This window comes from Hyperoodon ampullatus (genome assembly GCF_949752795.1).
Source record: "Hyperoodon ampullatus genome assembly, chromosome: 17".
NCBI classification, from domain to species: domain Eukaryota; kingdom Metazoa; phylum Chordata; class Mammalia; order Artiodactyla; family Ziphiidae; genus Hyperoodon; species Hyperoodon ampullatus.
In genome coordinates, this window is record NC_136930.1 from 193,613 (window position 1) to 221,380 (window position 27,768).

The 27,768-nt window shown below is 40.0% G+C and overlaps 1 protein-coding gene across 1 annotated transcript in view; it reads left to right on the plus strand.

Moving 5' to 3' along the window:
* The window catches only part of SPIDR (scaffold protein involved in DNA repair), a gene marked incomplete at its 5' end in the record, with an annotated part of 358,863 nt that overhangs the window by 104,817 nt on the left and 226,278 nt on the right, over positions 1 to 27,768 (plus strand). The window contains one exon of the mRNA XM_079722236.1: positions 13,262 to 13,362. Coding sequence (XP_079578362.1) covers positions 13,262 to 13,362 — 101 coding nt within the window. The remainder of the gene's footprint in view (positions 1 to 13,261; positions 13,363 to 27,768) is intronic.

Sequence of the window (27,768 nt, forward strand, 5' to 3'; positions counted from 1 at the left end):
AAGTTCAAGTTCAAGCATAATGACTTGTATATATTGTGAACAGTCATTTACTTGTCTTACTTGTCTTAATTGTGCGGAAGCTTTTTAGTTTGATATTGTTCCACTTGTTTATTTATTATTATTATTTTTTTGCAGTACGCAGGCCTCCCACTGTTGTGGCCTCTCCCGTTGCGGAGCACAGGCTCCGGAAACGCAGGCTCAGCGGCCATGGCTCACGGGCCTAGCTGCTCCACGGCATGTGGGATCTTCCCGGACCGGGGCATGAACCCGTGTCCCCTGCATTGGCAGGCAGACTCTCAACCACTGCGCCACCAGGGAAGCCCCCTGCTTGTTTATTTTTGATTTTGTTGTTTGTGCTTTAGGTGTCATATCCAAAAAATCATTGCCAAGACCCATGTCATGGAGCTATTTTCCTTGATTTTCTTGTAGGAGTTTTATGGTTTCAGGTCTTACATTTAAGTCTTTAATCCATTTTGAGTTAATTTTTGTGAATGGTGTAAGGTAGGGTCTAGTTTCATTCTTTTGTATGTGAATATCCAGTTTTCCCAGCACCATTTATTGAAGAGACTGTCTTTTGTCAATTGGGTGTTCTTGGCTCCCTTGTCAGATATTAATCAACTGAGTATGCATTTATTTATTTCTGGGCTCTCTTTTCTGTTCCGTTGGTCTATGTATCTCTTTTTATGCTGGTACCATACTTTTTTGATTACTATAGCTTTATCTTATAGCTTATCTTGTAATTAGGAAGTGTGATGCTTCCCACTTTGTTCTTTATCAGGATTTCTTTGGCTGTTTGGGGTCTTTTGTGGTTCCATACAAATTTTTGGATTTTCTTTCTACTTCTATTAAAAATTCCACTGGACTCTTCCTAGGAATTGCATTGAATCTATAGACGGCTTTGTATATTATGGACATTTTAACAGTATTAATTCTTCCAATCCGTGAACATGGGATATCTTTCCACTTATTTGTTTTCTCTTCTGTTTCTTTTATCATGATTTTATATATTGAAAATCCTAAAGATTCCACCAAAAAACTGTTAGATCTGATCAACAAATTCAGTAAAGTTGCAGGATACAAAATTAACATACACAAATCAGTAGTGTATCTATAGAGACACTAATAATCCCATTTACAATAGCATCAAAAACCATAAAATACTTAGGAATAACGTCAGCCAAGGAGGTGAAGAAGCTCTACAGTGAAAAGTACAAGACATTGCTGAAAGAAATCATGAGGTTTTTGACTATGTTCAGTTAGACATATATCTGAGTAGGAGTACGAGTCTGGACTTCACATGACAAGGTTGCTGCTAGATGTGAATTTGTAATCTTTAGTGTCCAGATGGTTTTTAGGGCATGAGCTGGGTCATTTCCTAGATCAAATGCACACTGAAAGGAGAATCTGTCACAGAATCTGTGTCTTAGGCACTCTGCAGGGGTTGAGTCACAGAGGAAGAGGCTACTGAGGGAGGAATTAAATCTAAGAGAGCACGAAGTCCTGGAAAGCAGCCAGCTACGACAGATGCCGCTGGGTTTGCACTGTGGAGGACAGGGAATATAGAGCCTTCTCAGTGGAATGGTCAGGCAAAGTCAAATTGCTGTGGATTTAGAGAGAATGGAAGGAGAGAAACTGAAGACAGCATGCATAGAAAATTCATTGTGTGTGTTGCTTTAAGGGATGTAGAGAACTGTTTGCTAATTGAAAGGAATTTGGAGATTGAGATTTCTTTTTTATGAGTGGGAATGAGAGCATATTTTTTTATATATTGATGGGAAAGGTCCTCAGCAGGGGAAAGAGACGATAACTGTTGGAGTTGTGTCTGACTTGGTGAAAGGGGTTTCCAGATGGAGGGGTGTCCTGGGTTAGGAGCACAGTTAGTCCATCCACAGACAGGTGAGAAGGCAGAGTCTCTTCAGGTGCAGGTAGATATATGTGGCAGTGGGAACTCAAGCAAGTTCTTGCTGATCACGTCTACTTTCTCGGTGAAATTGGAAGTGTCTTCATCAGCTGAGAGTAAGGAAAAGGAGATGATACTGGAGGAATGAGAAGAGAGAGTAGATGACATGGTCATGCAGTGGGGGAGTGAATTAACTAGGGAATTGCAGTAGGATTGTTTGGCAGGAGTGGTCATCATGAATTGAGTTTGAGACTGACTAGTCAGCATGGATTGAACCGTGGGGCTGCAGATGTGGAACAGAGTGTGGGACTGTCCACTGAGTATGATGAAACCAGTCAATAAAAGTCCTGAGAGTGATTGTGATATTGGACCATGAAATCTCGACTGGGTAAGGTCACAGTGAGAACATGCAGGGTGTAGAGCACAGAGATGGGGTTGCACCATCTGGTCGTGGCCTGGGGAGAGGTTGGTCAGACACTTCTGAAGTCATGACACTAGAGGACATGAGCTGAACAGGTGCTGAACTGGTGCTCAGGAGTGAATTAATGGAGGGAGGCGGTTTGTAACCTTGAGGTTTAGAGGATGACCATGGGCGATGAGTGGCTGAGGTGAGGTGGAGGACACACAGTCTTGGAGGAGAGGACTTCAAGGAATGAGGAGGTTGAGGTATCAGAAGCCTGGCAGGCACTGATATCAACAAGAATGGTGGCCTGAAGCCAGAAGATAAGGCCTCCAAAGAGTTGCTGGCACAACTGTGGAGGTGCCTTCCCTGGGGTGAAGATGGTCTATGTCCTCTCCTCTCCACCTCCTGGAATATAAGGGAGGTGCAAGATGGCCTGGAATCCTCAGTGAGGAGCAGGACTGCCCCTTCCAGACCCTTCATTCCTGTCAGGTGGAGAGGAGGGAGAAGACAGCTGCTTTTTAAGGTTCCTGCCTCAGGGGAGGAGCAGGAAGGTAAAGAGAACATGCGGAGAGGTTGAGGACACAGGGGTTTTGCTGGCAACTGAAGCAACTCCAGCAACATGCACGTGATTGTTTTCTTCTTGTGATTTCTAAGTGATAACTAAGAGATGTCTATTTTGTGGTTATTCTTTTAAAGTTACTGTGTTGAAATACTAAAAGAGAGGTTGGTGTGATTAGGGTTGTCTGTCTCAGGCATCAAACTGGAAGACTTTTCTGTTGACAGTAGGAGGAGCTTTACTGAACTGACCAAAAGGCCCATGATTGCCGCAGGATGGCTGTTTGGTGACCTGCTTCAGAAGCAGGGGAAAGGGTTACATGTTTTGGCTCATATGTGTTTAGAGCATCATGTTTTAGAGAGTTAAGAAAATCACTTAGCCTGTTGTCTAGTAATGATTGAAGAAAGAGTTTTGCATTAAGTGTTTGATTTGCTGACGTGAAGTCTTATGAAAATGCTGAGAATACAGACATCTTGATAATCCTCACAGGGAAAGATCACCAACTTTTGTCATAGAAGTTCAACAGGGGGCCTGAGGAAAATAAAACTGCTACTAAGGAAAAAAGCAGGTGTAAGTTACAGATTTTCATTATGTAGCATGAATATAGCAGTGATTAAAAGATTTTTTTTTTAACCTGATAAGGACTAGCTAGCAAGGATCAAGTTAAGTAGTTGGCATTTCAAGGCTGGAGAACACTGGCCCTCTCTCCCTGTGGTTTGCCCCACGGGGAAATGTTAATTCAGTCTCTTTGGGCTTTCTTCCTTGTTTATTTTTATTTTTGATTCATGGCACTGTTTGAGGCATAACTAATGAAAGTCAGTGCAACATTGTGTTGATATTTGAGTTATGTTGTCAATAATAAAGCCATATTACCACAGTCGTACGATCAAGTTTTTTTTCACAGTGTCTATTATACCTGACAGAGAGCAAAACTTGAAAATATTGTATACTATATTTATTTAAATTATTTTTTCTTCACCTAGTTTCTTTACCTAGTATAGCTTATTAAAAATATTATAGGGCTTCCCTGGTGGCGCAGTGGTTGAGAGTCCGCCTGCCGATGCAGGGGACATGGGTTCGTGCCCCGGTCCGGGAGGATCCCACATGCCGCGGAGCGGCTGGGCCCGTGAGCCATGGCCGCTGAGCCTGCGCGTCTGGAGCCTGTGCTCCGCAACGGGAGAGGCCACAACAGTGGGAGGCCTGTGTACTGCAAAAAAATAAAAAATAAAATAATGATTTTTTTTTCTGGAACTTAGAATGTTTTTGAATCTTTATTTTTTTTCACTTCATACTTTGTAGAAATGTTTAGCCTTGTTGAATTGATGCCAGTAATCTTTTCAGATACAGTACCAATCTGTTTATTTTATATAAAAGATAATTAGACTATCTTAATTTGGTTAGTGAATTTATCTTTTTTTTCCCCCTCCACTGGTGTTTTGGATTTTATCTGTGACTAACTTAGCAGACTATATTGAAAAGAGTTAATTTGGAGGTTCCAGTCCAAGATGGCGGCAAAGGAAGCTCCTGAACTCACTTTCTCCCATAGACATATTGAATCTACAGCTATACTCAAGGCAGTTCCCACTAAAAGAAATCCAGAAATGGAGAGATTGTTATACATCGGGCAAACGAGAAAGTATGCCCATTGAAATGGGTAGGAAAGGCTAAGACATGAGACACCCTCTCACCATAAACCCCACCCCTGGCACAGTGACATACAATCAGTAGGGGACTTGTAACTCCTAGCTTCTCCATGAGGAGCAAAGAGTTTGGATCCAATATCTAGCACCCCAGCTTTTAAGACTTTCACTGGAGGCACTAGCCCCCATAACACCCAGCTCTAAAAGCCAAAGGGGCTTGTGTCCATGAGACCCATGAGACTCTAGCAAACAGAGAAATAGTTCTTAATGGGCTTGCTAGGACTCCCCGTCGCTATTCCTCTAGGGCTCAGCACACAGAGCTGACAAAAACACTCATCTCCCAGTCTTTGCCCAGAAGAGGCCTATTTGCATATGTTAAAAGCTGCTGCCTGAGGATCAGGTTCTAATTTAGCACACATCTAGGGTGCTGACTGCCAGTCTCCTCAGAGACTAGGGAGGCAGCGGGTGCCATCTTCTTGCTCTCCCTCTACATCACTGTGGGTTGATGGTCTCTCCTAGAAGAGGCTTTTTCACATGTCTGGCCTTCTGGTAGCAGCTTTTGCTGCTACCACCCAGAAGAAACACTTCTTGATTGCCTGTCTCTGATGGCCAGCAGGGCTGGCATTTGTGGATCCCACAGGAAAGTAGCAAACAAAGAAGCAGTTCTTTTCTGGCTATTCCCAAAGGGCTCAGCTTAGAGGGAGTAGGCAGAAATGCCTAGCTCCCAGTATTTTCCTTAAATAGGTTTTCCTGCCTACTTTAAAAGCGGCTGACTGAGGGACCAGGTTCCAGTCAGCTTGTATCTAGGTGCTGACTGAGATTCTACCCTTTGGGACACTGATAGGTTTTGGTATACTCTCAACTTCTGGGAGCCACTGAGAACAAAGAAGGCAGCTTGGATGTTCACAAAAGTTTCAGAGAACCAAGAACTCAGGCCAAGCTGAACAATAAGGTTCTCCTAAACACATAGAGTCAAGGAAAATGAAGAATAAGAGGAATATGTTCCAAAAAAAAAAAAAAAAAAAAGAACAAGGAAAAACTCCAGAAACAGAGCTAATGAAAGAGAGATAAGTGATTTACCTGAAAAGAATTCAAAATAATAGTCATAAAGATGCTCACTGAGGTTGGCAGAATAATGCATCAACAAAGTGAGAATTGTAAGAGATAGAAGGTAAAGTACCCAACAGAAATCACAAACCTGAAGAATTCAGTAGAGGTGTTCAACAGCAGACTGGATTAAGTGGAAGAATGGATTAGTGAACTCAAAGACAGGGCAGCAGAATTCATCCAAACAGAGGACCAAAAAGAGAAAGGAATGAAAAAGACTGAAGATACCTTCAGGGACTTAAAAGACACCATCAAGTGGACCAATATTTGCAGTATAGGGGTCTCAGAAGGAGGAGAGAGAGAGAAACAGGCAGAAAGTTTATTCAGAGAAATAATGGCTGAAAACTTCCCTATTATGGGGAAAGAAACAGACACCTAGATCCAGGAAGTCCCGAAAGTTCTTAGTATGTTGAATCCAAACAGACCCACACCAAGACACATAAGTAAATAATTAATAGTTAAAGGAGATCATCTTAAAAGCAGCAAGAGAAAATGAACATGTTACGTACCAGGGAACTCCAGTAACACCATCAGTGGATTTTTAGCACAGTGTTGGCAAACAAGAAGGGTATGGCATGATAAATCCAATGTGCTGAAAGGGGGAAAAATGCCAACCAAGAATACTTTACCCAACAAAGTTGTACTTCAGAGTTGAAGGAGAGATGAAGAGTTTTACAGATATGTAAAAGCTGAAGGAGTTCATTCACACTAATCTAGCCTTATAAGAAATGCTAAGGGACTTCTTCAAGCTGAAAAGAAGAGATGCTAAAGGTAACAGGAAACATGACAGAATAAATCTCACTGGTAAATGTAAATATATAGTTACATTCAGAATATTCTAATGATGTTATGGTGGTGGGTAAATCACTTCTAAATATAGTATGAAGATTAAAAGACAAAAATATTTAAAATAACTATAACTATGATAATTTGTTAATGGATAAATAAGATAAAAGATGTAAATTGTGACATCAAGAACATAAAATGTCATAGTGGGGGAGAGTAAATATATAGAATTCTAGTATGCATTTGAACTTAAGTTGTTTCCAGCTTTAAGTAGACTGTTATAAATATAAGGTGTATTATATAGCCTTGTGGTAACCAGAGTAAAAACCTATAAAAGATAACAAAAAAGTTAAAGGAATCAAAACACACCAATATAGAAAATCAACAAATTAAAATGGAAGAGACAAAGAGAAGAAGAAAGGAACAAAGGTGTTACAGAAAGCCAAAAAGCAATTAACAAAATGGCAACAGTAAATCCATATTTATCAGTAATTATTTTAGATATAAGTGGACTAAATTCTCCAATCAAAAGACAAAGAGTAACTGAATAGACTTTTTTAAAAAGAGGCCCAACTAAATCCTGCTTATAAGAGACTCACTTCACCCTTAAGGCCAGAAACAGACTGAAAATGAAGGGATGGAAAAACATATTCCATGAAAATGGAAACCTTAAAGAAAGCAGGGGTAGCTATGCATGTATCAGAGTGTATAGGCTTTGAACCAAAAACTGTAACAAGGGGCAAGAAAAGTCATTTCATAATGATAAAGTCATCATGATGATAAAGTCATCAATTCATCAAGAGGATATAATAATTGTAAATACTTATTCACCAAGCATAGATATATAATGCAAATTTAACATACCTGAAGGGAGTTAGAAATACAATAATAGTAGGGGACATCAATACCCCACTTTCAACAATGGCTGGATCATCCAGAGAATCAATAAGGAAACATTGGACTTGGACATACTACATCACATGCATTTAACATACATTTACAGGACATTCCATCCAAAAACAGCAGAATATACATACTTCTTAAAGTACATGAAACATTTCCAGGATAGATCATATGTTATGCTATAAAACAAGTTTTATTAGGTTTAAGAAGATTGAAATCATGTCAACCATGTTTTCCGACCACATGTTTTGTTTGGTTTGAAACAAAACAATTATAGGAAGGAAGGAAACTGGAAAATTCACAAATAGATGGAGATTAAAAAAACATGCTCCTGAACAACCAGTGGATCAAAAAAGATACCAAAAGAGAAATAAAAAATACCTTGAGACAAATAAAAATGGAAAACCACATACCAGAACTAATATGAAGCAGCAAAAGCAGTTCTAAGAGGGAAGTTCATAGTGTTAAATGCCTACATTAAGGAAAAAAAAAGAAAGATACCAAATGAACAACCTAACTTTACACCTCAAAGAATCATGTAAAGAAGAACAAATTAAGCCCAAAGTTAGTAGAAGAAAGGAAATAATAAAAATCAGTCGGGAAATATATGATACAGATTGAAAAGACAATAGAAAAGATTAGTGGAAATGATTAATGGTTTTTTGAAAAGCTAAGTAAAATAGACAAACCTTTACCTAGATATAACAAAAAAGATAAAAGTCTCAAAACTAGAAATAAGAAGGGAGTCATTACAACTGATATCACATAAATACAAAGGATCATGATAGACTACTATGGACAATTATACACCAACAAATTGGACAACCTAGAAGAAATGGGTAAGTCCTAGAAACATTCAACCTACCAAGACTGAATCAAGATGAAATAAAAAATCTGAACAGACAAACTACTAGTAAGGAGATTGAATCAGTAATCAAAAACCTCACAACAAAGAAAAGTCTCTGAACAGATGGTTTCACTATTTAATTCTGTCTCATTTTCAATGATGAATTAATGCCAATATTTCTCAAACTCTTTCAAAAAATAGAAGAGGAAAGAACACCTCCAAACTCAACACCTCCAAACTCATTTTACATGTCCAGTATTACCCTGATACCAAAACCAGACGAGGACACTTCAAGAAAGGAAAATTACAGGCCAATATCCGTAAAGAACATGGACACAGAAATCCTCAATAAAGTATTGGCAAACCAAGTTCAACAATATATTAAACGGATTATATACCGTGATCAAGTGGGATTGATTCTAGGGATGCAAGGATTGTTCACCTTCCACAAATCAGTCAACATGATACATCATATTAACAAAATGGAGAAAAAAATCATGTGATCATTTCAGTAGATGCAGAAAATGCTTTGACAAATATCAGCATCCACTCATGAAAAAAATTTCAACAAACTGGGTGTTAAGGGAATGTACCACAACATAATAAAGGCCACAAAGTGCAAGCCCACAGCTGATACCATATTTAGCAGTGAAAAGGTCAAAGCTTTTCCTGTAATATCAGGAACAACAAGGATGCCCACTCATGTCACTTTTATTTAACATAGTACTGAAAATCCAAGCCAGAGTAATTAGGCAAGAAAGAGAAATAAAAGGCATCCAAATATCAGAAGAATTAAAACTTGTTCACAGATGACATGATATTATACAGGAAAACCTAAAGACTCACCAAAAAACTGTTAGAAGTAATAAATGAATTCAGCAAAGGATACAAAAATCAATATAGGCATACTTCATTTTATTATGCTTTGCTTCATTGCGCTTTGCAAATATTGTGCGTTTTTTTGTTTGTTTTACAAATTGAAGGTTTGTGGCAACCCTGTGTTTCTATGCCATTTTTCTAATAGCATTATTTTAAAATTAAGGTATGTACATTTTTAAGACATAATTGTACACTTAATAGAGTACAGTATACTGTAAACATAATTTTTATATATACAGGGAAACCAGAAAGTTCATGTGATTTGCTTTATTGTGATATTAAATTTATTGTGGTGGTCTGGAACTGAATCCCCAATATCTCTGTATACAAAAATCAGATGCATTTCTATGTGCTAACCACAAACCTATCCAAAGTAGAAATTAAGAAAACAATCCTATTTACAGTTGCATCAAAAAGAATTAAAATACCTGGGAATAAAGGTAAAAAATATCTCTACACTTAAAATTATAAGACATTGATGAAAAAAATTGAGGAAGACAAAAGTAAATGGAAAGATATTCTGTGCTTATGGATTGAAAGAATTAATATGGTTAAAATGTCCATACTACCCAAAGCCATCTACAGATTGAATGCAATCCCTATCAAAATTCCAGTGGCATTTTTCACAGATGTAGAACAAACAATCCTGAAATTTATGTGGATCCACAAAGACCCTGAATAGCCAAAGCAATCTTGAGAAAGAAAAGCAAAGCTAGAGGCATCACACTTCCTGATTTCAAACTATATTACAAAGCAGTAGTAATCGAAAGAGTATGGTATTGGTAAAAAACACACATATTTCAATGGAACATAATAGAGAGTTCAGAAATAAACCTGTGTGTATATGGTCAATTAACTTAAGACAGTGGAGGCGCAAATATACTATGGATAGATGATAGTCTCTTCGATAAATAGTGTTGGGAAAATTGTACAGCCACATGCAAAAGAAACCGGACCCCTATCTTACACCACACAAAAAAACAACTCAAAATATATTAGACTTTAATGGACGACCTGAAAACATAAAAGTCTTAGATGAAAACATGGGTGGTAATCTCCTTCACCTTGGTCCTGGTGATGAATTTTTGGGATTTAACACCAAAAGCAAAGGCAACAAAAGCAAAAATAAACAAATGGAACTACATCAAACTAAAAGGCTTCTGCACAGCAAAGGAAACGGTCACCAAAATGAAAAAGGCAACCTATAGAATGGAAGAAACTATCTGCAAATCATATCTGATGAGGTTAATATCCAAAATACATAATGAACTCATACAACTCAATAGCAAAAATATCAAAGTCTGATTTTAAAAATGAGCAGAAGAACTGAGTAGACATTTTTCCAAAGAAGACATCCACGTGACCAACAGGTATGTGAAAAGGTGTTCAACATCAGTAATAATCACGGAAATGCAAGTCAAAACTCATTGAGATACCACCTCACGTCTCAGAATGGGTATCGTTAAAAAGACGAGATGACAAGTGTTGACCAGGATGTAGAGAAAAGGGAACCCTTGTGTGCTGTTGGTGGGAGTGTAAATTGCTGCAGCTACTATGGAAAGCAGTACAGAGGTCCTAAGAAAATTAAAAATAGATCTGCCATACTATCCAGTAATCCCACTTCTGGGAACATAGTCATACAAAAGGTGCAAACTTGTAGTCATAAAGTGAATAAGTTAGGAGGATCTAATGTACACATGGGGTGATGGTTATTCAGAACACTACCTGTACAACTGAAATTTGCTGAGAGTAGAATTTAAATGTTTGCATGAAAAATAAAAAGATAAATATGTGAGGAGGTGGATCTGTCAGTTGAGTAAATGGGGGGGTCCTGTAACATGTGTGCATGTATCCAGTCTCCACAGTGTACACTGTAAATGCTTACAGATTTATTTGTCAAATATATCTCAATAAAATTGAAAAGAAAAAGAAAACAAAAAAAGAGTTAATTTGCATGTATTGTAGCAGAGCCTTCTTGAACCTTTTTTTTTTTTTTTTTTTTTTTTAATGTAGGAGAGGTTTTTTACTAAAATTATGATTGTTGACTAGAGGTCATGGTGTTTCCATTCCTAAGGTGCGCCAGCTCAGAATTCCCTGCAGGTATTCTTGGAGCAGAGGTATCCTGTGACCCTATGACTAAAACCAAGGTGGAAATGCAGATTCTCTGTTATGGTTTCAGATGCTCCCGCCTGTGGAGAACTGTTCTGCATTCATTTTTACTCTTGTTTTCTATCTTTCATCCTGTAATTCCTGCAGTTTACTTGTGAGATTCTAGGGCTTGGCATTAACATATACTTCTTTCAGATTGTATATTGTATTTTTTTTTTCTTCTCTCTAAAGAAATCTCATAAGATTGAAAACCAACATTTGACAAATAATTATCTAAATCATTGTGCAAAGAACACAGTGTTTTGCTTTTTTTCTTGTGTTTATTATATTGGGTTGGCCAAAAAGTTCGTTCAGGGTTAGGATTAGTTCTTTAAGTAGTAAGTATTCTTTTTTTTTTTTTGCAAACAAACTTTCATTATTCTAGTTCAGTCTTTCACAAACATACTATACAGAGTCTTATATGGTACAAAACAAAGGAAAACATCTCTGTCTATTCAGTTTAACACAACACCAAAATAAAGCAATTAAGACTTTGGGGAATTAAGTAATAAGTATTCTTGAAGAGGCAGTAGGTACATCATGAGTCTAAGCTTGTAATCTCTGGGGCCAGACTGCGTGGCATGCATCCAGCTGTACCCTCAGCAGATGTCTCACCTGCAGTGCTGCACACTCAGTGTCTCTGTTCATCATCTGTAAAATAAAGATGACAGTAGTACCTCCTTTTATGGTGTTGTTTAGAGGGGGTGTGTCAATGAGTTACTTCATGTATGGTAAGAAGGGCTTGCATATATATAAAGTAGAGATTCTTTGGCATATATGTGATTATGATAATTTTTTAAAAATTGCTGTTATATATACTGCTTGCACACACACGTATTCAGAAATAATTAGTGCCTGTAGAAAAACAGCTACCTATAGGAAAACAAAGTAGTTGGTAGTGACAATATATGTAATATGTTTTAAAGTAAGATCCTTCAATCATTGTGGAAAGAGCATAGGGTGCAAGTAAAAATCTAACAGAATCAGTAACACCAGTGACTAACATTTCTTGAAGATTTACTAAATGCCATACACTGTTCTCAGTTCTTTTCTGTTTTCAAGAACTGTTTCCTCATCTGGCTAGTTATACAATATTGGAGAATTTTCTTAACCTCTCTCTAAGCTCTGATTTTATAATGTATGAGGTGGGTATTGATATCTGTTCTTTCTACCTCAAAGGGATATTATTAGAATAAAATGAAATAATGTAGTGAAATGATCAGTGAACATAATTTTATGAGGTAATACACTGATAAATTATATAACATATAGTCATAATGGTGGTTAACAGCTGATCTTGATTTCTCTTAAGATCACAGAGAAATCTGTGTTAGAAGCTTCTGACTTCTGAGTATAGGTAGTTTACGAATTTAAGAAAATGTGTGTTTATATGAATTTATAATTTACCTACCTATCTGTCTATTTATCTATCTATCTGTCTAGTCATTGATAGGTCAGGGCTCTCGTGAAGTGCCTGTATGTCCATTGTTATGAATTGTCTTCCTGTCATATGTGGAAGTTTTCTTCTTTGTATAATGTTGGTATCCTTGCTGTCTGTTTATGATTAGTACTCAATTATCTCTGTAGGCCAAGTAATGAGCCCATACCCAAATCCTTATTTGAGTATTCTACCTATCAACAGTGTACAGGTTTTATTCTTGACTACAACTCTGAACCCATTTTACAATTATCTGTTTGCCCATCTGCTGATCAGATTGTAAGGCCCACCATGACATGGCTTGTTGCCTTCTTCGTATCCTTGGCACCTGGTACTTGGCTAGGTAGAGAAGGAGACATGTGATCAGGACATATTTATGGAATAAGTAAACTAAGAAAGGATAGTCAGGAAGTCATACTGATCTCAGAGGAGCCCGTATTTCTAAGAATCAGAAAACTGGTCTTCCGAGAAATCTTTAAAAAGGAGATTACTAACCTAGAAGGATTTGGCCTCTAGGAAGAGAGTGTATTGCCAAACAAGTTAAAATTTGAATGCTTTATTTGTCCCTGATTGGAGGGTATAAAATATAAATGTACCAACGATTCTGAAGCTTTTCTTTTAACTAAGCTTAATACATTATAATTTGTTGAACAGAGGCGGGCTAGCAGAAAGACTAAATGGACTGCAGAATCGAGAGAGATCTGCCATTTCTTTGTGGAGACATCAGTATCTTTCTTACCAAAGGACACTTTCAGGTAAGGCTTGCACTGGCATCTGTGAGTAAAGAAAATGCCAGTTAAAAGTATTTTTACATTAAGATATATGAAGTTGATCATCACTATTTTTACACCTTTTTCTCTAGGTGTCCAAAGATCTGAATGGGAGGGTTCTACATTACACCTTTTTCTTGCTCTGTTCCAGTAGCTTTCAGACTTTTGTGACTGTGACTCACAGTAAGCAGGACATCTTACAGCATCTCCCAGTACACACACGACATTCACACATATCACTCACACACACACACACACACCCCTGAAACAAACATTTAATAAACAACACTAAGCTCAGTGATGTACCAAAATCCCAGTCTCACTAAATTGGTGCAGGACCCTTCTAATGAGTTGCAGCATTACAGTGAATTAACCAAATTGTCAAGCACAGAGCTGAGAGATTGTCTTCTGGAGGTTGGACTAGAAAAATACCAAGACAAACTAGTGTGCCTGGACCGAAGGGAAAAGATGACCTTTTGTTTGGCTCATTGGCACCAAGTAGCTTATTTGGAATGTTCCTTACGTTTTCCCTTCTTTAATTTGGGAATAGAGGGTATTCATGGTATTTAATTATACCATGAATAAAAGACAAAAGCAAAATAAAATGAAAAACCAGAGCCAAAAATTAATCCATTAATTTGAAAATATGAATGTGACCATCTCTAATAGATTTTTCTGTTAGAAGTCTCTATATTTAGGAATTTGGGTTTTCTTTGTCTCTTAGATGAATTTATTTTTCAGATCTGTGAATCCTCCCCTTGATGTCTTATAATAAGTTGTGTCTTTTTCTTTACTTTTGATATAACTCATTATAAACATATATTAGGAAGAACATTTCACTATTTGGTGTTTTGTTTCCTGTGTGGCCTGGCAGAAGAATTTTCTTCTTTCAACATAAGAAAAGTTTTTTCTCGTTTCTATATGTGTATAGCAACTGAATAAATGAGAGAAAAACTTGAAAATATTAAGTAGAGGTAACTCCCTCTCTCCCCAATCCTAAGAACTAAAATTTAGTAAACAGCTGAAATTCAGTGATGGATTTGTTAAAATATCTCTGTAATTAAACTCTCTAATCCTCTTAATTTCCCTGTCAAAAATGAGTATAACTGTAGACCGTTGCCTTATGAACTGTGCTAATAATAAATCAAACTGCATGGGAAGGATGTGCAGCTCTAGGATGACCCTGGGACTTGGTAGACTGTGGAAACATGGAAGTACTGTCATTCTGAGGTTGGTTTCACTGCTGCCAGATCTGGAAGTTCAGAAGCAACGGAGAGCAGCAACTCCTCCTCCCCCACTTAGGGTGTGGATGTACCTTTGGGTTTGCACAGTACCACAGTCAGAATCCCATCTTATTTTGTTCAGACTCAAGAGCGTTATTGAGCTTTGGTTAATTTTGAATGACCAGGGCATTGTGTCGGGCTTGATTTTTCTTTCTTCTGGTAGGTTTGAGAAATCTAGGAGTTAGTAGTAATTTATGAACCACATCTTGGTTTTTGTTCTGAATATTAAGTATAGTATATCTCACTGAGTCTACCTTTATATCCCTCAGATATGAGAAATTATGGTTTACAAAATTAACCTGTAATTGTAATAATTTAGCCTGAGGCCCTTCTTCCCAAGTTTCTTATATTTGAGGAATATTATTTAATTATTCCACAGTTGAGAGGGAGATGGAGCCTGCTTACTAACTTGAAATATTTGAGTGGATGTCTTCGACACATCTTTCTGCCTTTTTTTTTTTTTTTGCGGTACGCGGGCCTCTCACTGTTGTGGCCTCTCCCGTTGCGGAGCACAGGCTCCAGACGCGCAGGCGCAGCGGCCATGGCCCACGGGCCCAGCCGCTCCGCGGCCTGTGGGATCTTCCCAGACCAGGGCACGAACCCGCGTCCCCCGCATCGGCAGGCGGACTCCCAACCACTGCGCCACCAGGGAAGCCCTTTCTGCCTTTTTAAAAAAAACTCTTCATTTGGAGATAATTGTAGATTCACATTAAACTAATGCCATTCGAAGAAATAAAACAGTGGCTTCTTGTGCCCCTCACCTCGTTCCACCAAGGATGACGTTTTTCCTATCTCTAGTACACTGGCACAACCAGGAATTGATCCAGATGCAATTCACCAACCTTATTCAGGTTTTACCAGCTTATATGCACTCATGTGTGTGTGTTTTGTTTATGTAATTTTATCACCTGGGTAGATTCATGTGCCCATTACCACAGTCAGGATACAGGACACTCATCACCAGGATCCCGCGTGCTCCCTTTTAGCCACCTCTTCCCACCTAATGCCTTGCAACCACCGGTGTGTTCACTATTTCCATACTATTGTCATCTCAGAAATGTTCCGTAAATGAAATAATATGGTATGTAACCTTTGGGGAATAGACTTCTTTTCACTCAACACCATTCCCTTGAGATTTATCCAAGTTTGTGCGTATATCAGCAGTTAGTTCCTCTTACTCTGTGATATGGATGTACCACACTTTGTGTACCTGTGGAGGGACATTTGGACCTTACAAATAAAGGTGCTGTGAACAAGATTTTGAGTGAACATAGGTGTTTAATTTTCTGGTATAAATGATCAAGGGTGCAGTTGCTGGGTGTTATAGTAAGTGCTTGTCTAGTTTTGTAAGACATTGCATATTAATATCAAATATTTCAGTGAGTGTCTCTAACACATGTTTCTGGCTTTAAGAAAAAATTTTTTTTAACACCTTTAGTTTGTGGATTTCAACTCTTCTTTTCTTCCCTCATGGATAGCTTACTTTTCTGGGCTGTTTTGTAACTCCTACTTATAACATTTAATAATCAGTTTTGTTTACCTTGTTAGTACCTTCTAGTACATTTCAATATAAAAGACATACACCTCAAGGTTCTTAAAACTTGAGTAGGGCTTCCCTGGTGGCGCAGTGGTTGAGAGTCCGCCTGCCGATGCAGGGGACACGGGTTCGTGCCCCGGTCCAGGAAGATCCCACATGCCACGGAGCAGCTGGGCCCGTGAGCCATGGCCACTGAGCCTGCTCATCTGGAGCCTGTGCTCTGCAGTGGGAGAAGCCACAACAGTGAGAGGCCCACGTACCGCAAAAAAAAAAAAAAAAAAAAAAAACTTGAGTAAATTTTTATGTGTGCCTATTTTCTTGATTTTTGTTGTAGTTGTTTTTTGTTTTTTTGTGGTATGTGGGCCTCTCACTGTTGTGGCTTCTCCCGTTGCGGAGCACAGGCTCCGGATGCGCAGGCGCAATGGCCATGATTCACGGGCCCAGCCGCTCTGCGGCATTTGGGATCTTCCCGGACCGGGGCATGAACCCGTGTCCCCTGCATCGGCAGGCGGATGCTCAACCACTGCGCCACCAGGGAAGCCCTGTTGTAGTTGTTTTTTGATACACTCAGGAGAGATTGAGCTTTGCTGTTGAAAGAACAGAGAGAAGCATGTGTACTGCACATGAAGGCCAATATAGATGTGTGTGTTGGATGAAACACAGAAGAGAAGGCAGAGGGTAGACTACTCAGGGCTTGGAGGCCACTATTGGATTTTATTCCAATGTGATGCCTTGCAAATATGCAATTTAAAATATGGCTGTAGAATAGAGAATTGTGATTATAGAAACAAGAGAAAAATATTTCCTAGATTTCTTTTCAGGAACCATTTTATTTCTCTTCTTCCTATTTGAGGGGAAACAGTTTTCCAACACTAGTTTGCCATTTACCTGGATGGCAATGGCCAGTTTCTATTAAGTGATATTCAGAGTATTTCACAAGTTTATCATCTCATTTAATCCTCATAGCCGACCTTCCAGTTAGGTTATCTGATCCTAGTTTAGAGACGGAGAGAATCTGGACAGGCAGGGTCCTGTGTCCTGGCTAGCAGGTGGCAGAGTCAGATTTATATCGAACAGTCTCCCTTGGTGACCCGTGATCGTGGCCTGTCTTGTTCTGGGCACATTGCTGGGAAGGCAGATCCAGGCACTGAGGACACGAGCCCATGTTGTGCCCGACTTCTGTAGATGTGAGTGTAATGATTCCTTTGTCTGACCTCTGTTTAGTAACAGTGCAACAAATATTTTCACAATATGTTTGATATCGATGTTTTTAAGACTAATAATAGTTACAGATATTCTTGGATGAAAAAAAAAGAGTGAACGGGCTTCCCTGGTGGCGCAGTAGTTGAGAGTCTGCCTGCTAATGCAGGGGACACGGGTTCCAGCCCTGGTCTGGGAGGATCCCACATGCCGCGGAGCAACTAGGCCTGTGAGCCACAGCTACTGAGCCTGCGCATCTGGAGCCTGTGCTCCGCAACAAGAGAGGCCACGATAGTGAGAGGCCCACACACCGCAATGAAGAGTGGCCCCCGCTTGCCACACTAGAGAAAGCCCTCGCACAGAAATGAAGACCCAACACAGCAAAAATAAATAAATAAATAAATAAAAAGCCAAGCATTTAAAGCCCTTTTGCAAAGAAAAACAAAAAACAGTGAACTTCTTATACTGTTCAGGAAGAGTGTAAAGAGAAAAAAAAGAAAAAAGAAGTGCAACAAAAAAAATGATGGGTTTGAGATAAATTATTTTTCACAAAATTTTGGTTGTAGAAGTTCCCTCTAAACTTCAGAAAGAAGAAGGGGGTAGATAAGAAAGGAGGGAAATCAGTGAAGTGCAGCAGCATTTACTGTCATCCAAAGCAGAATTCTCTCTGGATTTCCTTGTTCTTCACCTTGCTGTCATTGAACATGTTGGCAGTCCTCACTGAGTGCGTGTGTGTGAGCACTGGCCTGTGAGGACAGATGTACTTTAGGTTTCTGTGCACGTGTATGTGTTTCAAAAGCAATAAGTATGTCACCTCGAATTTAGATTGGTGGTATCGCAGCAAAGCATGAACCTAGTTATTCACATTGGCATTAGCATTTAATAGCTTTCGGATTAAAAGGATTTTAATTTCTTTTTTTTTACCATTTTGCCACTGAGTCGTGGTCAGCTGAAACTTTATAAAGTGTAGGCCACAAAATACTGTAGATACCTCTGTCCGTGCCTTTTGCCAGCATTGCTCACCAGCATCCTGATACAACCACATGGGAAATCTTGCGTCCACATACACTGCTAACCAGCCCTTGGGTGTCCCATATAGTTGGCAAACAGCCCCTGTGGGCTCACCTAGATGAAATGCTGAGTTTCCTTAAAATATCAGTAAATTCACACAAGGCTGCCTATCTGCCAGAGAATAATTATTCCCCTATTTTTCCCACTGTGATATTTTCAAAATTACATTCACTACCTTACTGTTTTCCAGTGCCACATTTTATTACACACTCCACTGCCAAAGCTTTTGTTGTTGTTTTGTGAGGTGTTTGCTTTTTATTTGTTGTTGTTTTCTCCTCCAGAGAACAATCTCTAAATTCAGGGGAGGGGAGAATTTGCTGTTTATAATTTCTCCTTGGATTTCTGGGTGCCAGACTTGAAAGTTTTTTTGTTTTTTTTTTTTGCGGTACGCGGGCCTCTCACTGTTGTGGCCTCTCCCGTTGCGGAGCACAGGCTCTGGACGCGCAGGCTCAGCGGCCATGGCTCACAGGCCCAGCCGCTCCGCGGCATGTGGGATCTTCCCGGACCGGGGCACGAACCCGTGTCCCCTGCATCGGCAGGCGGGCTCTCAACCACTGCGCCACCAGGGAAGCCCCAGACTTGAAAGTTTTTCAACCAGGGAAGCCCCAGACTTGAAAGTTTTTCAGAGATGATGCAAGTAGGTGAGACACTGGAGTTTAGACTGATGTAGATAATACAAGTGATGGCTCCCACTGAATGTGCCTCCTGCCAGGCCCTGAGTGAGGAGTGCACACAGCTCTCACAGCAACCCTGCGGAGCTGCACTATGCCTTCCAAATCCTAAAAGTATCCAAACATTTTATTTTCTAGTCCCTAGAGTCAGAGATTATTTGTTAAGTGAAGAAGCCTGATTTGGAGGCAGGAGACAGGGCCAAACTCTTTAAATGTTAAGTTTTTCACTGCTTATTCTTGATAAACAAAGGCTTTTTTTTGGGGGGGTTGTTTAAGGTCACTTCAATTAGCTAATGAAAAAACACTGATTCTGCTTTAAATTGTATTGTAGCAGGTAAGCAACCAAGCAGTTTCAGAGTGTCTTTTTCTGTGAAATTGTCATGTACATCACTTGTGCAGAGGGACATTTTTTATGTGCCCATATTTCTGTGCTAATTTTAGTTATATGAAATAAATGTTATTCTCCCTCACTGCTAATTTTCTGGTGCTTAGAATCTGGTGGTGGAGATGGGATGGTGGCAAGAGAGAGGCACAGGCAAGGAACTGGACAGTTCATCCTTCGTTTATTCCTTCCACAGGTGTTTATTGACAGCCTGCTGTGTCCCAGACAGTGTACACCATGTCACTACACTCATGGAACTTTCATTGTGTTGAGTGAGATAGATGATAAGCAAAGGAAAAATATAGGTACAGGTTGGCACAGTGCAGGATCTGTGAGGCATTGTGGAGGGGCGCTGTGCTGGACAGGCCGCGGAAGAGAGCTTCACATTTACAGTGGATGCCTCCAGTCTCTGTCTAGTTTCCAGGCCAAGATATCAAAGAAATGTGGCTAAAGAGATATGGGACAGTGGTTTTGTTACTTATTAATTTTTGCAAGAAAAATTATAATTTAACAGATTTTGAATAGCCCATATTTTCTTGTTTCTATCTTTTATCAGTTTTATCGAGAGATATTTTTCAGTTTTATTGAGATATAATCACTATAAGTGCAAGGTGTAAAGCATAATGATTTGATATACATACATGTATCATCACAAGTTTAATTAATATCTATCATCTCATATACATACAAAAGAAAAGAGTAAGAGAAAATACACTTTTTCCCTTGTGATGAGAACTCTCAGGATCTATTAACAACTTCCCTATATACCACACAGCAGCATTAACTTAGTCACCGTGCTGTACGTCACATCCCTAGTACTTACTTGTCTTCGAACTGGAAGTTTGTGCCTTTGGACCACCTTCCTCCAATTGCCCCTTCCCCCAACCCTGCCTCTAGTGACCGCAAATCTGATCTCTTTTTCTATCAGTTTGGTTTGTTGGTTTTTTTGTTTTGTATGTGTGTTTTTTTAGATTGAAGTGAGATCTCATATAAGTGAGATCATACTGTATTTGTCTTTCTCTGACTTAGCATAATGACTTCAGGGTCAATCCATATTGTTGGAAATGGCAGAACTTCATTCTCTTTTATGCCCGAATAATAACATTCCTCTGTGTGTGTGTGTGTGTGTGTATGTATGTGATGTATACACACTGGCATATTTTATATATATGTAGTATATAAATATATGTGTATATCTCACACTTTCTTTATCCATTCATCCATTGATAGACACTTTGGTTATTTCCATATCTTGGCTATTGTCAACAATGCTGCAGTGAACATGAGGGTGCAGCTTTCTCTTTGACATCATGTTTTCATTTCTTTCTGATGTGTTCCCAGAACTGGAATTGCTGGATCATATGGTAGTTCTAGTTTTAATTTTTTGAGGATCCTTCATACTGTTTTCCACAGTGGCTGCACCAGTTTACATTCCCACCAACAGTGCACAAGGGTTCCTTTTTCTCCACATCGTAACCAGCATTTATCTATCTTCTTGATGGTAGCCGTTCTGACAGGTATGGAGTGATAGCCCATTGTGGTTTTGATTTGCATTTCTGTTATGATTAATGGTGTCGAGTATCTTTTCATGTACTTATTGACCTGAATAGCCCATATGTTAAATATTTTTCCACTTGCACAAAATCATTATAATTGAAAGGTTTTTTTTTTTAAAGGTTATTATTGAAATTCAGTAGGGAGCAGTTTATTTGGTATACATTTTATTCAAGCAGAGAAATATAAAAGTACAATTTAAAGCTTTGGAAAATCTCGGATGCAACAGATTTTTTATTTGAAGAACCTTTACCATGTAAATATTTGCTTTTCTTAAATTATTATTTTGTGTTGAAATATATCACAAAGAAGATAATATAGAAAACATAGACATATACCTTAACAAGTACTTGTAAAGCAAGTATCCCTATAACCATCGCTACTCAATAGAAATAAAGGTTTTCTGTTAATTTCAGGTTTTTTAGTTACTAGAGAAATACAGTGTATTGGTGCCTCATCTCTTTGTTTTTTCATAACAGGTGGCCTTAATATTTTAACTTGTGTGTATTCGTTTTACTTTGTCTCTTATTTCTTTTATTCAAACTTTTATTAAGCAGCAAATGTGGGTTCATCACTGACAGATCTGACTCTGTCATAATCTTATAATTAGTTTTTTCTTGCTTATTTAAAATTAATATTAAAGATTTACTCTTTTTTTTTTTTTTTTTTTTTGTGGTACGCGGGCCTCTCACTGTTGTGGCCTCTCCCGCTGCAGAGCACAGGCTCCGGACGCACAGGCTCAGCGGCCATGGATCATGGGCCTAACCGCTCCGCGGCTTGTGGGATCTTCCCGAACCGGGGCACGAACCCGTGTCCCCTGCATCTGCAGGCGGACTCTCAACCACTGCGCCACCAGGGAAGCCCCGAAGATTTACTCTTTAGAAGGAAACAAAACAGTATTTTACACTTGAAGATGTTTTAATAATGTCTTTAAAATTTTACTTATTGAAGCACATTTTGGAAAATCAGACAAACAAAGCCAAAGGGAATAAGGATTACTCTGTCAAGCTCTAAAGGAGAATAACTGCAGTGAGTTCTCCTGGAGAAGGTTGTATTTATACAGTTTCAAGAAAAAAGATATCATATACTATTCCTTATTCTGATGATTATAATAAAATCTTCAGGATAGTGCTCCTGGGTACTTCTAATGCTTTTAGATTTTCTTCACATTATATAATAGTTTGGAAGTCTTAGTAAATACTATAAAACAAATTGTACAAAAATGTTAACAAAGGTTATCATTGGAAAAGGTGTTGGGACAGGGTTTTAAAAATACGTTCCTCTTATAAAAGAAGAAATTTGTTAAAATCAAATGTATTATTTTCACAATTAGAGAAGAGAGGACAATGTGAAATGGTAGAGAGTTCCACCCTGACTATAAAATTTATACTTTTGTGTCAGGATGTGAAAAGTTCAATAACGAGGCTGATTTTTCCAGTGAGACAGTTTTCACAAGGCAGAGTGTTAGTTGGCCCTTGTCCTCGAGCATAGTTAGCTGTGAGCACTCAGAGGCTTGGTTTCCATCTCCAAGGCCACAGCGGGTTCCCTAGGCACTGCTCCTGGAGCCCTTCTCTCCCTGCATGAACCTTATGTGGGCATCGCTGTGCCCCGACACACAGGAAGCTTGTAACCTCCAGAGTACTGGCACCCGTGGAGCGGGGCTCACTCGGACTTGTTGGGAATTCGAAGCCAGAAATCTGGCCCCTGCCTCTTTCTCACTGCTTTTCAGGGGCTCCTCTGAGGCCACGGAGCCCCCTGAAATGGGGTCATGTTCCAGACTCCCCACTTGAGTGGTCAAGAGAGGAAGCAGGAACAGCAGGGCAGCCTTTTCTGTACAGCGACAGCAGTGGAGCAGGAAGAGCCAAGACGTCGTGGAGACGCATGTGTCTCCTTACCAGTTACCTAGTTTCTTAATCGCTTTGTTGCGGTACTTTCTCGTAATTGAAGAGTGTCTTGGGTTAGGAAATGTTAGGCTGATTCTTTCTACCAAAGCAAGTTAGTTGGTAAACTAAGATCCCTCAATTACTTGAAAAATAATTGTTAAAAAGACATACGGGGAGGGCTTCCCTGGTGGCGCAGTGGTTGAGAGTCCGCCTGCTGATGCGGGGGACACGGATTCGTGCCCCGGACCGGGAGGGTCCCACATGCCGCAGAGCAGCTGGGCCCGTGAGCCATGGCCACTGGGCCTTCGCGTCCGGAGCCTGTGCTCCGCAACGGGAGAGGCCACAGTGTTGAGAGGCCCGCGTACCGCAAAAAAAAAAAAAAAAAAAAAAAAAAAAAAAAAAAAAAAGACATATGATTTAGTCTAAGTCTTCTAATGTTGAGTGTTTAAAGCTAGGACATGAAGCATGTGGTTAGCTGTTCATTTAATTTGGCTGACTTTTGTCAATATTTTATGCCTTTTAAATCTTTAGTTTCTGTGGGGACACGGGATTGTTTTTTTAACATCTTTATTGGAGTATAATTGCTTCACAATGGTGTTAGTTTCTGCTTTATAACAAAGTGAATCAGCTATACATATGCATACGTTCCCATATCTCTTCCCTCTTGCGCCTCCCTCCCTCCACCCTCCCTATCCCACCCCTCTAGGTGGTCACAAAGCACCAAGCTGATCTCCCTGTGCTATGCGGCTGCTTCCCACTAGCTAGCTATTTTTTACATTTGGTAGTGTATGTAAAGGACTTGGGATTTTTGACATAATATGACAAATTTAAAAACAATGCATGGGGGCTTCCCTGGTGGCGCAGTGGTTGAGAGTCCGCCTGCCGATGCAGGGGACACAGGTTCGTGCCCCGGTCCGGGAAGATCCCACATGCCGCGGAGTGGCTGGGCCTGTGAGCCATGGCTGCTGAGCCTGCGCGTCCGGAGCCTGTGCTCCACAACGGGAGAGGCCACAACAGTGAGACGGCCGCGTACCGCAAAAACAAAACAAAACAAAACAAAACAAAACAAAAAACAATGCATGTTTGTTTAGATTTATGAAATGAGAATGACATGAAGCGGGTTGTAGTTTTTTAGTTCAGAGTCTTAGAAAACTCATTTAAAATGTTTTCTTAAACTCCTTGATCTACCTTACTTAACCACCCCTTGCTTCAAGTGAAGGGACACTGCTTGTGACCTACTGAGTGTGGGTCAGCCCCAGGTTGCTGGAGAGGTTTCACGCAGTTCTTTTTCTTACCTTCCCCTTTCCTCTGGGTCGAGGGAGCTGCCTCTGGATTGTCTCCAGCTCCCCTCTGACCAGTAAAACCAGAAAGGCAATTAGGGTCTAAGCTTTATTTCCCCCCCCTTTTTTATATCCAGACCCACATTTCGGTACAGCAGTGGTATTTAATATTGTTCTTTGTAGTCGTGAGCAGGAGGAATTCACATTAATACTCCTGAGTTATTTAAGTCAGGAAACAAAGTGTGATACTGGTTTGCCCACTGTTAGAGGTGTGATTTCATGTCCCAAATGACTAATTTCCAGTGATCATTTTAAGTATAAGTTAACAGAAGAATAAAGAATTCATATGTGACTTTCATAATATCAAGTTATTTCATAATTATGTTAAAAGTAATGATGGGACCTGAGGAACAGAGGAAGGGATACTGATACCAAATTCAACTCTCCAGCTAACGTATCTGTCACCTCTTGGCTGCTTCTGCCACATCCATTTTTAATTCTTATGAGTTTTTCTACCTAAAAGTATATAAAATGAGGTTTGGTGAAAAAGCAGAATTAAATGATGCTTTCAGGTTCCCTCTAAATTTATTTAATCTGTGCTTTCTCCGTTTCTTTTTACATGAAAAGAAAAATAGTAATTCTACAGGTTGTTTTCTGATAAATCTGAGCTTTAAAAGAATCTTCATTTCTGTTTTCTGTTGTAAATGATCCAAAAATAAGACAGTTAGCCCATTCTCAATGAATTATATAGTGGGTAAAACATGGTTCCCGTTGAATTCCACATGTGGTTCAATGAATAAAAATTCATTCATAGAGTTAAATTGGGACCTCATTAATGACAAAAATTATCTATATGTTCAGAATTCTGGTTTTGACCTTTAGAAAAGTGTTGATATTGGCAAGGCAGGCTTTTCTTTGGCTCGCTCAACCAGTTGTCATTTTTGTCCTCCAGCCTAGTTCAGTATCACACTGGCCTTTGTCCATGCTGTGAAATCTTGTGTGTGTCATCTTAACCTTTTCACCAGTCTAGTTTTCCACACTTCTTCAGCTCATTTTTACTTTCAAAGGGGTTATAATTTCCACTTGGGACGCTGGTGCCTGAAGGAGCCTGCTTGAAAGTGCAAGCCCAGACTTGACTTTCGTTGTCTGCGAGGGAAGATGGTGGGGGAGAGTTGTGGACAGACCAGGCGGCTGCTCCAGTGGCCCAGGAGGCGTGAGTCTTGCTGCAGGAAGGTGGTCTAAGAGTGGGTGGCTGCTTATCTTTCTGAAGAGACTCTGTGGTAAAGTTTTTTGTTAGAAAATAGAAAACTTTTCAGCCTGCAAACAGAATAAGTAAGTCCTTGGATTATTAAAATGCCTTATAAAGTTGGAAACAAATTGGAAACTGCATTTGTATTGTAATAGTGATTTAAAAGAGTAGTCACTTTCAACCCACCCCTTCCATCCAGTGTGACGCTGCTCCATTGCCACCAGTGTGCAGAAGTGCTCATTCCTAATTGCTGTCTTCATGCAGCCTTCACACAGCTGGCTGCCCTTTCTTCAAGGACAGTCTCCCTCATGCTTTGCCTCATCCCATGTTCATTTTCCTTCTTGGTTCTCTGTTGACTCCTACTTTGTGCTTAGTGTCAACAGGTGTTCCTCAGACTTCTGTCTTGGCCCTCTTCTTGTCCTGTGTCCCCTTCCTGGGTAATCTGGGGTCTCCATGCCACCTCCGCCAGGACTGCTAGGTGGTCTGGTAAGTCTGTCCTGTGGCCTTTCCTGGCCCAGCCTCAGCACTGCCTGCACCTAAGCGTCCTGCAGACCCAGCAGACTCAGCGTGCCCCAGCACCTGCCTGCCCTGGCCCATGAACTGCACAGTCTTAAATTGGGCTTTCTTGTACATTTTTTCAATCCATCCAGTCCCTAGATGCTAGTGATTCTGCCTTAGAACTGTCTCTCAAGTCAGTCTCTCCATTGATCCCATCAATCACTAGTTCAGGCCCCTGTTCCCTTGGGCCTGGATTACTGTGTCAGTCTCCATGTGGTCTCCCTGCCACTGCCCTTTCCTCATTTTCAGACTATCAGAGTCATCATCCTAAGAGGCAAATATGATATCACTTGTCTGCTTTAAAAAATTTCCATTGACTGCCTTTTGTGTCAGAGTAAATATCCATCACCGTTAAAGTCTCTGGTGAGCATTCTTGGTCAGGGTCCCAGCCTACCTGACTGGTTATCTCTCACAACCCAACCCCTTGCTGTGCCACCTTGCACCTGTCACAGCGCTACATACCTCCTTCCTGTATCACCTGTGTCTTTCATGACATATTCTTGACCATTAGGCCTAGTATACTTTTCTTTGTTTGTAGTTATACTTCTGGTATCCTATTGTACTGTAATTATATAAAGTATAGGTAAATCCTAACTCTGCAAAGTGCTACAAGGAAGTGTAGGGCTGACCTAGCAACCTGAGCCATGCCTGGTGACTCAGGATGTGTTTATGAAGTAAATAAATGGTGTCAGTGGTAAATTTTAAAATTCCATGTGACATCAGAGTGCAGAAATGGTCCCAGCTCTGCTGGAAGTGAAGGCCCATGCATGTCACTTGATCTGAGCCTGTTTCTTTACTGAGAAAATTCGGCTTTGTCAACCCTTAGGTGATTGCTGCTTTGGGATTCTGCGTTGCCCTTTTACCTGCCCCTGCCCAGTGTTCCCGCGTACAGTCATCCTCAGAGCGCTTCCCCTCAGGGTCCCTGAGTGTTTCACTTGTGATTGCACTCTCTGGTCTCTCCCTGCACACCCTTTGAGAGATGATGACTTTTATGATATCATCTCATTTTAATCCGTAAGTTAATCTCTCTTCTTTTCCCTCTCCTCCCTGTTAGTGTTTGTTACAGTATCCTTGGAAGGAGATAGCGCCTAAGACCAAAATACCTGCTTTTCTTTAGTAGTTGTGAATTCACTGTACTCCTACTGGGACGTGTACTGCTCTGCCTAATTGTAGATGTTGCCTATTTTGACCTAATTTAAATGGACTTAACTGATGAATTAGAAGTTCTTCACTGGAATACCCTTTATTGATAGTTCTTAGAGAGTGAGAGGGGGTTGAGGGTTGATAGTGGAGGAAGTATCAAGAATAACACGGCAGGACTCCCCTGGTGGTGCAGTGCTTAAGAATCCGCCTGCCAACGCAGGGGTCATGGGTTCAAGCCCTGGTCTAGGAAGATCCCACATGCCACGAAGCAACTAAGCCCGTGCGCCACAACTACTGAGCCCGCATGCCACAGCCGCTGAAGCCTGCACGCCTGGAGCCTGTGCTCCACAACAACCACCACAATGAGAAGCCCGCGCATCACAACGAAGAGTAGCCCCTGTTTGCCGCAACTAGAGAAAGCCCGCGCGCAGCAACTAAGACCCAACACAGCCAAAGTATAAATAAATAGATAGGTAGATAGATAAATAAATAAATAAGAATAGCATGGCAGTAGGGACACCGTGGATTCTATCAGCACATCAGTAAGTGTATCTTCAGTTCTTTTTGCTACAAGATTTAT